The 13,482-nt window shown below is 34.1% G+C and overlaps 1 protein-coding gene across 1 annotated transcript; it reads right to left on the reverse strand.

The window, feature by feature from the left end:
* Positions 1 to 2,667: 2,667 nt before the first annotated feature.
* On the reverse strand, positions 2,668 to 13,037 carry LOC127426608 (epithelial membrane protein 3-like). The gene is made up of 5 exons (XM_051673532.1): positions 12,914 to 13,037; positions 11,395 to 11,483; positions 8,722 to 8,824; positions 5,880 to 6,020; positions 2,668 to 4,491 (listed from the first exon to the last, which is right to left on the reverse strand). The coding sequence occupies exons 2-5, from the start codon at positions 11,470 to 11,472 to the stop codon at positions 4,316 to 4,318; spliced, it is 498 nt and encodes a 165-aa protein (XP_051529492.1). The 5' UTR covers positions 11,473 to 11,483; positions 12,914 to 13,037; the 3' UTR covers positions 2,668 to 4,315.
* Positions 13,038 to 13,482: the final 445 nt, after the last annotated feature.

A 13,482-nucleotide genomic window follows, 5' to 3' on the forward strand; every position in this document is an offset into this window, starting at 1 on the left:
AGAAACATGCGTTTTGTAATCTACATGCTATGTAGGAGTATTTAATTAATTAAAGTGCTTCATAAAATGAGTGGTGAGCTCACCTTTGCTCACCTTTGAGTTTGCATGAACACATTCTTGTTTTTAATCACCTTTTCTGTCAGCAGGATGAGCTAAGCAAAGGTTATTTTTCACTAGATGAGATCTACGGGGCTTTTGAAAGCAGAGAATGTGTGGTATGATGTATGTTGTTGTGTTGACAAGTCATTTACTCAACCACCAAACTCAAGCAAAGTGCAACATTTGCCATTGTGATTTACTGAGTGCATGTTGCTAGTACAGAGTGATAACTACGTCAATATATACCATTACTACACCTCTTTTCTCTGCAAACAACTTAGTATATACACGGTACACAATGACTCAGTCGATACAAAGCAAATCCCTAGTGGACTTGAACTGCAGCATTTTTGTGATAAGATTTTCGTCTTTTCTATTTACCTTACAGGCAATTGAATGGGCAATGTTTTTCTTAGAGTAGTTTACTCTTGATATTTTTGGATGTTGCCCAACATGATCAAACGGGAAATCGACATTCAGCCGAATTACTGCATCCCCAATCAGACATTTTTGCATCAATTCAAGCGTGAATACATTTACCTCTAACACGTTGTGCAAGACACGTGTTCTGGTCCCATGGAAACCAGGAAGTAATTGCATTTACATGAGCAACGGTAAGTGTGATTTGGATGTTGCATTTTCACTTTAAAATGACAGTTTTACTCCACTGACGGTTAGGTTATTTATAACTAATAATACAAATAAACAACTAGCTTTTCATTCAACAACACTTCCAGCTGTGGCCAATGGGGGCAGCGGTTCAAATTTCGGTAAGCACAGCAAAACTTTCGGGGGGTCTAATACTTATGGGTCATTGACAAATAAGGTTGTCCAAGGTGTTAAAATGAGAAATCTTTTACAAATCTAGTTTAAAGCACTTGTGTCAAGTTCTCAGAAATGTAATCTTTGTGTCCAATTTGTTTCCATACATCTTCTACAAAAAGATGTAAAACTTTAAAATTGTCATGTAGTGGAACCATCAAGTAAAAAGTATAATAATTATTTTTTGCACCTTGAATATATTAGAGTATAAACAACTTCATCATTAATTTCCCAAAAGTTCAAATACATTTTTCAAGGTATTGAAAAATACTTCGAAGTATATATATATATATATATATATATATATATATATATATATATATATATATATATATAGTATATAGTATGAATTTTTTGGTCAAAAGTTTTCTCAAGGTTACACCACATGACTTGAAATAAATGTGCCTTTTCATAAAAATGTCAAAATAAATATCAGATGTTTTTTATAACTTCAACCGCCCCCCCCCCCCCCCCATTTCAGGTGATGTCTAACAAATAGAGTGGAAGTACCTTTGGATAAAAGTTTCTGCTAAATAACTCCTATTTACTAATGGAAATGATGTAAATATTTTGTAAATATATATATATATATATATAAAGAATTTAAGGCTTTTAGGATTTCATTTCAGGCCTCCTCCTCTAAACAATGCAAGTGAATGTCCTCCATTTTTTGACGGTCCAAAATGCATATTTAAGGTGCATCAAAATAATCCACACGACTCCAGTCGACAAATAAAGTTCTTCTGAACCCAAACGATTGATTATTTTGAGAAACAAAACAATACTTATATATTTTTTAACTACAATTGTTCGCTTCCGTACATCTCTGTGACGTGCGCTCATGAGAGGGATGACGTAAGCTCGTTGGTAAGGTCACGCGTCACGTGGAGGAGGAGTCAGGAAGCGCATCATTGTTTACATAGTTTTTTTTTTATTATTATTATTTGGAAATGATTTATTTATTTTATTTATATTGAAATTGTTTTGGACTGTTTTGGTTTGTGAACGGTTTACAAGTTTCTCTTGTAAACAATGACGCGCTTCTTGACTCCTCCTCCACGTGACGTGTGACTTTACCAACAAGCTTACGTTATCCATCTCATGAGCGCACATCACAGAGATGTACCGAAGCGAACATTTGTAGTTGCAAATTTTCATTTTTGGGTGAACTATTTCTTTACCTGATTCAATCATTACCCCAAAAATCATAATATTGTGCTTGTTTTCAATGGTTATTTTGCTTGAAAAACAGTAATAGTTTGAAGACTTTAAAGTATTTGTTTAACTTTTTATTTATTTATTTATTTAGTTAGTTAGTTTTTTTGATTTTGTTTTTTGTACAGATTCAATGACAACTGCAGCAGATGGTTCCATCAGCATTGTGTTGGGAATGACAACAATTTCCTTTGCCCAGCATGCATTTCATGTACAAATGTACAGTACTGTATATAGACTTCTACTTGTATATTTGTTCTGTAAAAGATTGAGCAGGGCTGACAACAATTTAATGTTTAAATATGGTTAGAGTTGCATTATATTAAAGTCTTCTTTTGTTTTGTATTGTTTTGCAGTGTGTACTTTCATCTTACACCTTTTACCCTATTCTTTTTTCAGGTGATGTAAAGATAGCTGAATCTAACCTAAATCAAATGTAACTCAACTTTACTTATGAAATGAGACTGAAGACTCCTCTGTTCTTACTCAACGGACTCAAAGTCAGCAAATTAAGCCTCCCGAGGGAATCTCAACAATAAAAGCTTATTTTATTGGTTACAAATTCTTAGCAGGAATAAGCAAAGGTACAATGTACAAATGTAAAATAAAAATCAGCTGAGAAATTTCAGCTGTATTGTTGATGCCATAAGCGCCCCCCATTAGGGTGCCAAGTGCTCTCTTGTATGCTTAATGCCATTGGCATCTGAGCAGTTGTGCACTTTTCCGACCTGTTTTATATTACTCAAGCTCATTTACCAGGGCGTCTCCTGACGATGTCAGCTGTAACATAATGAGGGCTGTCAATGTCAGTGTCAGTTTCCTGATGACCTTCTGTCTAAACATGGTCATATACCACAGGAATAAATCTTTAAGAGGATAACACAGAAGAGTCTAGAATTAGACATCACCTGAATGAGTTTGGGGATCATTAGACACACTTAGTTGAAATTAAAGAGGGGTAACCGATTTTGGCAGCCTCTAATATCAATATAATTTAATATTCCACTGTCAGCATTGGTTACAAGGGGGATGCCATGTCCTCCATCCCCCCTCAACTCGAGGCCTGGTTATAACAGAATAATACAATGAGTGCCCAGTTTTAATATTGTGATAAAAAAGGATGTGTCTGAGGTTTTGTGTTTCCAGTTCTAACATTTTCATTTGGGACATTTAAACTAGTGATCCAAGTGAAAGTGACCCAACCACTGTGACATTGATCGTGTCAATCAATGGTTTTTTATAATCCAGCTTTCTTTGCACAAATACATTTAAGATAACCCCTCATACAATTATGCCTACTTCCCTGCTATATAGTAAGAAGTAAGTTCTTCATTAATTCCAGTACATACTCTAAAAAGAATGCTCATAGACACAATCCCATTTAATTATCAGCTTGAGTTTTAAAGCAGCAGTTTCCCACAATGGGAAAATACAGCAGCTATTGTTGCAACTTGATGCTTGCTTTCTCCAAGTACTCCTCGCTGCAGATTGTAGCGCGATGACGTAGTGGATCTAATCCCATGCATATAGAATTTTAGTGACGTAGTGGATGTTTTAATGCGCATGCGTATTCACATTTTAATGTTTTGTTTTATTAGGGTAGCGTACTTAACATGAATACATTATATATTCATATAACACACACACAAACACATGTATATATTAGGGCTGTACAGTTAATTAAATTAAAATCGCGGTATGACATTGTGCGATTATTAAACCGCAAAGGGCTACGACGATTTAATTAAATTAATAGACAAATCAAGCTGTTCGCTTCAAAGTGTATGCATGCTGCTCTGTCCTGTCTGTATTGTGTATAAGCATTATTACTGTGTATTCAGAGCAGTTCTGTGCTCCGCAACTCCATCCCGTGCTCAGAGTAACAGATGTGCTCCATTCGGTTCCCTGTGCTGAGCGCCTCATTTTTAAAGCGCTCCAGATTCACTTTCATTTCACTTTTGCAAACTAGGCAGAGGATTAGATCCACTACGTCATCGCGCTACAGTCTGCAGCGAGGACCCTCTCATTTGTTTACCTAAAAAGCATTAAAGCAGGTGTCAGGAATTTGGTCCGGGATAATAAATTAAACAGAACAGCAAGCCATATTATAATAGCTAGAGTTTAAGCATATAATATCGACAGTATAAGTACCCATGCTGCATACAACTTTAATTGACAATCAGGCCTTTTTGCGCAGATGGACATAAAGTGAGCCACTAACAAGCAAGAGAGGCACGCACACCCAGGCTAGGATGTAACAGTAGCCGAAATGACCCTTTTCCAGTTCACGAGAATCTTGAAGAATCTCTTTCCTTTGAAAAGTGTAGATAAGTACAGCCGCAAATGCTGCAAAACCTGTGAGAGCATACAATGAAAGTGGGTGAAAATATAAAGTGGCCACAAGGGGGCAGCACATACAATACTATGTTACATAATGCACGTTCAACTATTCTAGGTGTATATGGTGTGCTATCTATCTGTCTATCTATCTATCTATCTATCTATCTATCTATCTATCTATCTATCTATCTATCTATCTATCCATATACCTGTCTGTCTGTCTGTATACAATATATAATTAATAACATTATAATAACATAAGATGTTGTAGTTATCTAACTAACTATCTATCTATCTATCTATCTATCTGTCTGTCTGGCTGGCTGACTGGCTGTCTGTCTGTCTGTCTGTCTGTCTGTCTGTATACAATATATAATTAATAACATTATAATAACGTAAGATGTTGTAGTATCTATCTATCTATCTATCTATCTATCTATCTATCTATCTATCTATCTATCTATCTATCTATCTATCTATCCGTCTGCCTGCCTGTCTGGCTGGCTGTCTATCTGTCTGTCTGTCTGTCTGTCTACAATATATAATTAATAACATAATAACGTAAGATGTTGTAGTATCTATCTATCTATCTATCTATCTATCTATCTATCTATCCGTCTGTCTGTCTGTCTGTCTGTCTGTCTGTATACAATATATAATTAATAACATTATAATAACATAAGATGTTGTAGTTATCTATCTATCTATCTATCTATCTATCTATCTATCTATCTATCTATCTATCTATCCGTCTGCCTGCCTGCCTGTCTGTCTGTCTACAATATATAATTAATAACATAATAACGTAAGATGTTGTAGTATCTATCTATCTATCTATCTATCTATCTATCCGTCTGCCTGTCTGTCTGTCTGTCTGTCTGTATACAATATATAATTAATAACATTATAATAACGTAAGATGTTGTAGTATCTACATATCTATCTATCTATCTATCTATCTATCTATCTATCTATCCATCTGTCTGTCTGTCTGTCTGTCTGTCTGCCTGTCTGTATACAATATATAATTAATAACATTATAATAACATAAGATGTTGTAGTTATCTATCTATCTATCTATCTATCTATCCGTCTGCCTGCCTGTCTGTCTGTCTGTCTACAATATATAATTAATAACATAATAACGTAAGATGTTGTAGTATCTATCTATCTATCTATCTATCTATCTATCTATCTATCTATCTATCTATCTATCCGTCTGCCTGTCTGTCTGTCTGTCTGTCTGTATACAATATATAATTAATAACATTATAATAACGTAAGATGTTGTAGTATCTACATATCTATCTATCTATCTATCTATCTATCTATCTATCTATCTATCTATCTATCTATCTATCTATCATATAATTCAAAAGTAGTATGTAGTAACACTCAGCTACCTGCAAAAATTTGACACAGTCCAGTTAAGTAGAAAAGTCCTCCTTTGGACATGGTAAAGAGCTGACCGAGGAACACCATGAAGGAGATGGAGGAGAGGACAACAGACAATATCATTAGCGCTTGTACTGACTGAAGCCATTCTGAAAGAAAGAGAGAGAAAGAGAGACTATTCATCACATCTCATGATTAAAATAATTGAAGCTATTCAGAGCCATGACAGAACTTCAAAGGTCAGGACCAACTGATCTAACACCTTTTTTACCATAAGAGAACGTTTAACTTAATAAAATCACAGAATACATTCCACATTAACATTATTTCACAATTACTTGAAAAAAGTTTACAGCCACAAACTATTTTTACATTGACATTCTTTAAGACACTTCAACAAGTCTTTAAAGTCTAAATTACCTTCCTGTTCACACATCTCTAAAAAAAATAGTCTTTACAATAAATATATAATATATGGGTGTTTCTTTAACTTTCGTTAAAACATTCCCACCACAGTGTAATTTCCAGAACATCTCAAATTCTGTATTGTGTTCTGACTTCAAATTACAGTTGAAGTCAGAAGTTTACATACACTTATGTTGAAGTCATTAAAACTAATTTTTTAACCACTCCACTTTTGGCAAGTCGTTTAGGACATCTACTTAGTGCATGACATGAGTAATTTTTCCAACAATTGTTTACAGACAGATTGTTTCACTTTTAATTGGCTATTTTACAATTCCAGTTGGTCAGAAGTTTACATATACTAAGTTATCTGTGCCTTTAAGCAGCTTGGAAAATTCCAGAAAATGATGTCAAGCCTTTAAACAATTAGCCAATTACCTGTGGATGTATTTTAAGGCCTACCTTCAAACTCAGTGCCTCTTTGCTTGACATCATTGGAAATTCAAAATAAATCAATTATTTTTTTTTTTTTTTTTGGACCTCCACAAGTCTGGTTCATCCTTGGGAGCAATTTCCAAATGCCTGAAGGTACCACGTTCCTCTGTACAAACAATAGTATGCAAGTATAAACACCATGGGACCACACAGCCATCATACCACTCAGGAAAAAGACGCATTCTGTCTCCTAGAGATAAACGTAGTTTGGTGTGAAAAGTGCAAATCAATCCCAGAACAACAGCAGAGGATCTTGTGAAGATGCTGGAAGAAACAGGTAGACAAGTATCTATATCCACATTAAAACGAGTCCTATATCGATATAACCTGAAAGGCTGCTCAGCAAGGAAGAAGCCACTGCTCCAAAACCGCTATAAAAAAGCCAGACTATAGTTTGCAAGTGCACATGGGGACAAAGATCTAACTTTCTGGAGAAATTTCCTCTGGTCTAATGAAACAAAAATTGAACTTTTTGGCCATAATAACCATCGTTATGTGTGGAGGAAAAAGGGTGAGGCTTGCAAGCCAAAGAACACCATCCCAACCGTGAAGCATGGGGGTGACAGCATCATGTTTTGGGGGTGTTTTGCCGCAGGAGGGACTGGTGCACTTCACAAAATAGATGGCATCATGAGGAAGGAATATTATGTGGATATATTGAAGCAACATCTCAAGACATCAGCCAGGAAGTTAAAACTCGGTCGCAAATGTGTCTTCCAAATGAACAATGACCCCAAGCATACCTCCAAATTTGTGACAAAATGGCTTAAGGACAACAAAGTCAAGGTATTGAAGTGGACATCACAAAGCCCTGATCTCAATCCAATAGAAAATTTGTGGGCAGAACTGAAAAAGTGTGTGCGAGCAAGGAGGCCTACAAACCTGACTCAGTTACACCAGTTCTGTCTGGAGGAATGAGCCAAAATTCCAGCAACTTATTGTGAGGAGCTTGTGGAAGGCTACCCAAAATGTTTGACCCAAGTTAAACAATTTAAAGGCAATGCTACCAAATACTAACAAGTATGTAAACTTCTGACCCACTGGGAATGTGATGAAAGAAATAAAAGCTGAAATAAATCATTCTCTCTACTATTATTATGACATTTCACATTCTTAAAATAAAGTAGTGATCCTAAGACAGGGAATGTTTTCTACGATTAAATGTCAGGAATTGTGAAAAACTGAGTTTAAATGTATTTTGGCTAAGGTGTATGTAAACTTCTGACTTCAACTGTATGTGGTGGAAATGACACTGATGGAAATTACATTTGTAACATTTTTTTACTTTGGACTCCTTTATCTTGCTAATGCTAATTTCATAGCTAACAATTTATGTGTGCTAAAAACACGAAATTAAATAACATTTTTATAGCAAAATTATATCTTGATTGGAAATGACCACTCACAAGTGATATTTACCTTGATTTATCTTTGTTGTTTTTTTCCCCATATATTTAATTTCAAGCATGCTCACAACATGCCACAACTGTCGTTATTTCTGGAAAAAACTGATAGAAATAATTTTCCCATAATAAATATTTAAATGTTTTATGTTTGTTTCACTCTTTTATTAGATTATCATAGTTTTAAACAAGCAATAATTTGTATTTTTATAAAGGATTTTCATAGTTTAATACTGAATGTCTGTGTAAAACCAGGCTAAAACTGTACAATCTATACATTAAAGGAATTTGAAAAGTACAAAAAATAAATTGAAAAAAGTTTCCATTTAATTTTAAAATAAGAAGAAAAAAAAAAAAGTTAAAATCCGTTTGTTTAAATAAAAATCAACCCCTGGGACATGAAAGTGGCCATAACTGGAGAAACATCCATAATTATTAAGTTGTACTTAATTATACTTAAGCTTATTAGAAGTTTATTCTTTAAATCATACACACTATTTATACAGTATTAAACCTATTTATGACTTCTGTTAGTTACAGTACTCACCGCTCTCATTGGCAGATGAACACAGCCAGGTTTCTGTGCTGTTGTCAAACATACATTTATACCAGAGATCTGTATTTTCAATGTCTGCCCAAGACCACCAGGACTGAAATAATAACAATAAAAATAATTTTATTTGTATAGCACATTTCATATAAAAATGTATCTCAAACTGCTACATAGGTCAGTATATACTTAACCCTTTAAGGAGTGAACCCACTGAAGGTGTTTTTAAATATTTCCTGTTTCAGTGGCATACCCAAAATTGAAAAAAAAAGAAAAAAGAAAGAAAGACATTATATATCTCTGGGTGTAAATAAGGTGGCTCCAAAAAACTGCTTTTGTTTTGTTTCAAACCATGTCAACTGTATCTGAGAAACTTTTTGTGTTGATACGACAAAGCAATCAAAAGTTATAGCATTACAAAGATTATTTATCATAGTGTCCAAAAACATCTCCAATCAAATAAAACATAATAATTGTACATAAAAAACTAATTACACATGCAAACACAACAATGACTAAAGGTTTGCATAGCATGCAGAGATGATTTTAGTAATCCATTTGACTCAATGAGTCTGCATCATCGAGTCTGTGTCATTTACTTGGCGCCATCTCCTGGTGGCCAAATGCAACATTGAGCTTCATGTGGATTATCTAATGATCTATGCATCCGATTACCTTGAGTGTGGGCTCGTTTGAAAGATAATCACCTCCTGTAAATAATGGTATTTTATGTTCACTTTATTTTTGGTGAAGTTATAAATGAAAATGTGGCACAGAAGCAACACCAACATAATTGTCAAAGACATAGACTTAGCTATTACTCGCTATATTTTTGTCTGTGAGTAAAAAAGACAGGTTGTATTTTACTCTTTGAAAGCTTTCTAATGACGTATGGCACATGGCTATTTAATCAGTTTGATGTTTTTACTGATTGCAATAATATGTACAGTGCAATTTTTTAATATAAATTATAAAAACGGAACACTTCTGATTTGTCTGACAATTTCAAAACACTTGTTCAGTTTTGGTCATAATGCCTACATGCAGTGGAAAGTACAGCATCTAAGCTTTCAAAAGATAACTATTTTGTATTGATTAAGACTGTAGTTTGTAATATTCGGATGATTTTGTTTTTCTCGTGGGTTAAAAAAGCATAAAAACGATGATAAAACACGAATAAAACAATAATAATAAATGTGTAAGAGTAAAGTAAAAAAGAGCAAACAAAAAAAAAATATATATATATTAACCCTTTACACCCTGAAGGCATTTTTTGAAAGATTTTCCTTCTAAAAGGCAAACAAGAAAAGAAAATGCTTCATTTAATAGAAAACACTTTAAATTATGAAGAAAATTATTTAAAACTATTCTAAAATGTTCTGCTTTAGACACTGCTGAGAAAACTCTTCAAATAGTAGTTCTAAAGTTCAATTTTTTTGTTATTTTTCATTTTTGACATATATCTTAAATAAGAGAAGTCTGACAAAAAAAAAAAAAAAAACAACAAAAACATTGTGTTGTTCCCCAACATGTCAAGTGTACCTGGCTTGTTGATACTACAAAGGAATCAAATGTTAGAGCATGTGGAATGAAAATGTCCCTTCTTTACTCCAAGTGTCCAAAAACCTCTAAGTATTCAGGTGTTTTATTGAACATTAAAGTGGAATAACTGAAAACTATGATTGCAAACATCTAAAAAATATATACAAATACTTCAACTTACATCAACTAAGTGCCTAATAATGAAATTTACCTCACATGACTACTTATTTCATCACTCCAAAAAATGTGCATTAAGCGCCCTGTGTATGTGCGCTCATGACAGTCTTTGAGGAATATTTCAGGAAGTACACATCGCATTATGTCGAGTTTGGGCTTGTTTGATTTAGAATCATCTGCTGTATGCTGTGATATGCCATTTTCTATATCATGTTTATTTTTCATGTAGTAATAAACCAGAATGTGACACAATTCTGTTTCTGTTTATTATACATATGGATTTCACATGCAAATACTCACTGTAGTTTGGTCTATGAGTGAAACAAATTTACTCGTTATATTCTACTAATCAAGACCTTTCCAGAGATATATAACACATGGCCATGTGATCTTTTTGATCTTTTTACTGTTTCTAAAAATTATTGTTGCAATCGCAAATTTGCGAATGATGAAAATGCAACAGTTCTAATTTGTCAGCAAATTTAAAAGCAGTATTTTAGAACTGGTCAGATCAGCTATATTCATTGTAAAGATAAAAGTCCACACTTTAAAACGACACCTATTTTGTGCAGATTAAGCAATTAGTAGTTGAATAATACCATTATATTTTTTTTTTCTGTGATCAATGCCGCTCAAGGTTTAAAAAATCAAGAAAACTTGGAACAATATGTCTTAAAATGCTTACATTTGGTCTCATTTCAATTGGTAAAATGTTCCAAAATTTGAGCATGTATAATGGCTAAGCAGCTTCTCATGATTGACTATTTACATTACAAAATAAAATAAAAATCTGCATTAATAAAACCTCAGATTACAATATGAAATATATGATGATGGACTCTTGGTTTCTTTATAGGGTGTAAGAATAGATTTGTACCTGTACTGAAATGGCAATAGATCTACATCTTTGACATTTTCTGACATCAAAGCGGAAAGTGGGTTTTGACTTACCTTTTCCATTGTGGCAATGAAAAGCATCGCCAGAGTGACCAAATGCAGAACAGTAACTGACATCAACAAGAAAGCCATTTTGGTGGATCCTGCAAACAGACAAAAAGGTTGAGCTGTCTCCCATTCACACATACACAAAAAGGAATCATTTGGGAAATAATGAGTGTGTCAGAATTGCCTCTGTTGTGGCTGATATTAAGAAGCAGTGTGTAAACATTTAAAAGGGTAAAGATCTGTCCACTGATCTTCTGCTTTGTGATTAAACAAACAGAAGCATACATTTTCCCCCCTATTCTGTCTGTGGATATGCATTCCATGCTTATACGATGTCAAACATATAGAGGGGTGGTCACAGGAAGTGTTGATTCTCTGTTGATATTCTGAGAGCATCTTTTCCAGTGAAACATTTCAGACTTACGTGTGAACTTTTATTGAAGCGCTGTTATATTACTTCACTGTCATCATACCTATAAATGAATCTTCGCCTCACTGCTAGAAGCTTTTCCATAATCATTTTTCAAAGACTCACAACATAGCCACAAATGTTCCATGACTTTTCTGTGCAAAATCCATGATCAGAGGAGACTTGCAACAAAACGTCCATTCATAAGGACTGTGTGTCTTGTTATGAACGGGATGGTGATGGAAGATTGGGAATTACACAACTCTTAGAAACGCAGATCCACCAAACCCCAAGATTCCACACCCTCGATGTCACTACTGTGTTGTTACTTAGTTTCAGTTTCCAAGCCAAAAAAACAAGGGCTGTTTTTTCAATCGCTCTATACGGTGGTTGTAAGATGACGTATGTTGTCAACATTCTTTTCTTCTCATTAATCTGACCCACACCTTTCCATGTTTACATGCAGAAGCTGGTTGTTACGTGTCCTGGCACAGATGCGGACCGTTATTTCTCTTTAACTGCTCTGTGTTTGTCATACAAGGCATAATCAAGATGTTCTTTAACCTTGTAAATACAGTGGAGCTGTGATTACCTCTCATAAAAGCTACATAATAACAAAGATCTAGTGAAATCACATTAAATCAATTAAGGAACGCTATTAACAAAATTCTCTAGTTTGTTAGGTCATGTCTCATTTTACGTCTTTTTAGGTCTTTAAGAAGAAAAAAAACAAAACAAAAAAAAAACTCTGAAAATATAATAACTTTCACTTGCAATGGTTCTTTGAAGCAATTTATGTCCAGCAAAGAGCTCTCTCCTTATCAAGAACCATTTTCACCATAGGATTCTTAAGTTGCTATATGATCTTTGGAAATTAAAGTCGTTGATGTTACATTAAAGGTTCTTCTACATCTGTTAACCATGAACCAGAATCTTTTAGAACTTAAAAAGGTTCTCCAATGGCATCAAGTAGTAAAACCAATTGGAAACTTTATTTTTAAGAGTGTAGGAATGGTTTAACACAGTTCTTCTAAAGTATCTAAAAGTTAGAGTACAAAATCACACGCACTAGAAAACCATTATTTGTCTTTTGAAGAGGTAAAAATCACAGCTTACCTTGCTACAACAAATCTTCTGAAACCAAACCCTGTTTGAAATCTTCTGTTATTTCTCCTTCTCTTTAGCTGGTTTCCTCCCCCTCTCCTCCACACACACTCACTCTCTCCACAGTCCATTTGGGAAAAACGGTCCAGGGAGGAATGTGGGCTCGGTTGGAGGAGGAGTTTCCTTCACAGCTCCAGAAAAAACTCTGGGTTTGAGCTTACAAACTAAAAATGACCTGAAGTTTGTTTCCACCCAAACCCAGAGAAGGAAGCATAATTTTACCGTAACCATTACATAAATACACAGTCAATGAGATGCTTTTCTGATATGGTACATTTAGCAATTTAGCAATTTTTTATATATATTTCCCAAGAATTTACCTTTAGAAATCACATTGGAAATCTTCTCAATGTCCAGTTATATACACAGTTATAATAAATACAGTGCTTCAAAAAAGTATTTGCCCCCATCCTGAGTTCTTCTGTTTTTGTGTGTATCTCATACTAAATTGTTTCAAAAATTCAATCAAAGTCTAACATAAAACAAAGTCAATCTGAGTAAACACAAAATACAGTTTTAAA

The sequence above is a fragment of the Myxocyprinus asiaticus genome, chromosome 35 (assembly GCF_019703515.2).
Source record: "Myxocyprinus asiaticus isolate MX2 ecotype Aquarium Trade chromosome 35, UBuf_Myxa_2, whole genome shotgun sequence".
Lineage (NCBI taxonomy): Eukaryota > Metazoa > Chordata > Actinopteri > Cypriniformes > Catostomidae > Myxocyprinus > Myxocyprinus asiaticus.

Coding starts and splice junctions, on each gene's coding strand:
- LOC127426608 (XM_051673532.1), bottom strand. CDS start 11,472: ATGGCTTTCTTGTTGATGTCAGTTACTGTTCTGCATTTGGTCACTCTG. Junction 6,021..8,721: donor TTCATCTGCCAATGAGAGCG/GTGAGTACTGTA, acceptor TCTTTCTTTCAG/AATGGCTTCAGTCAGTACAA. Junction 4,492..5,879: donor ACTGTGTCAAATTTTTGCAG/GTAGCTGAGTGT, acceptor ATGCTCTCACAG/GTTTTGCAGCATTTGCGGCT.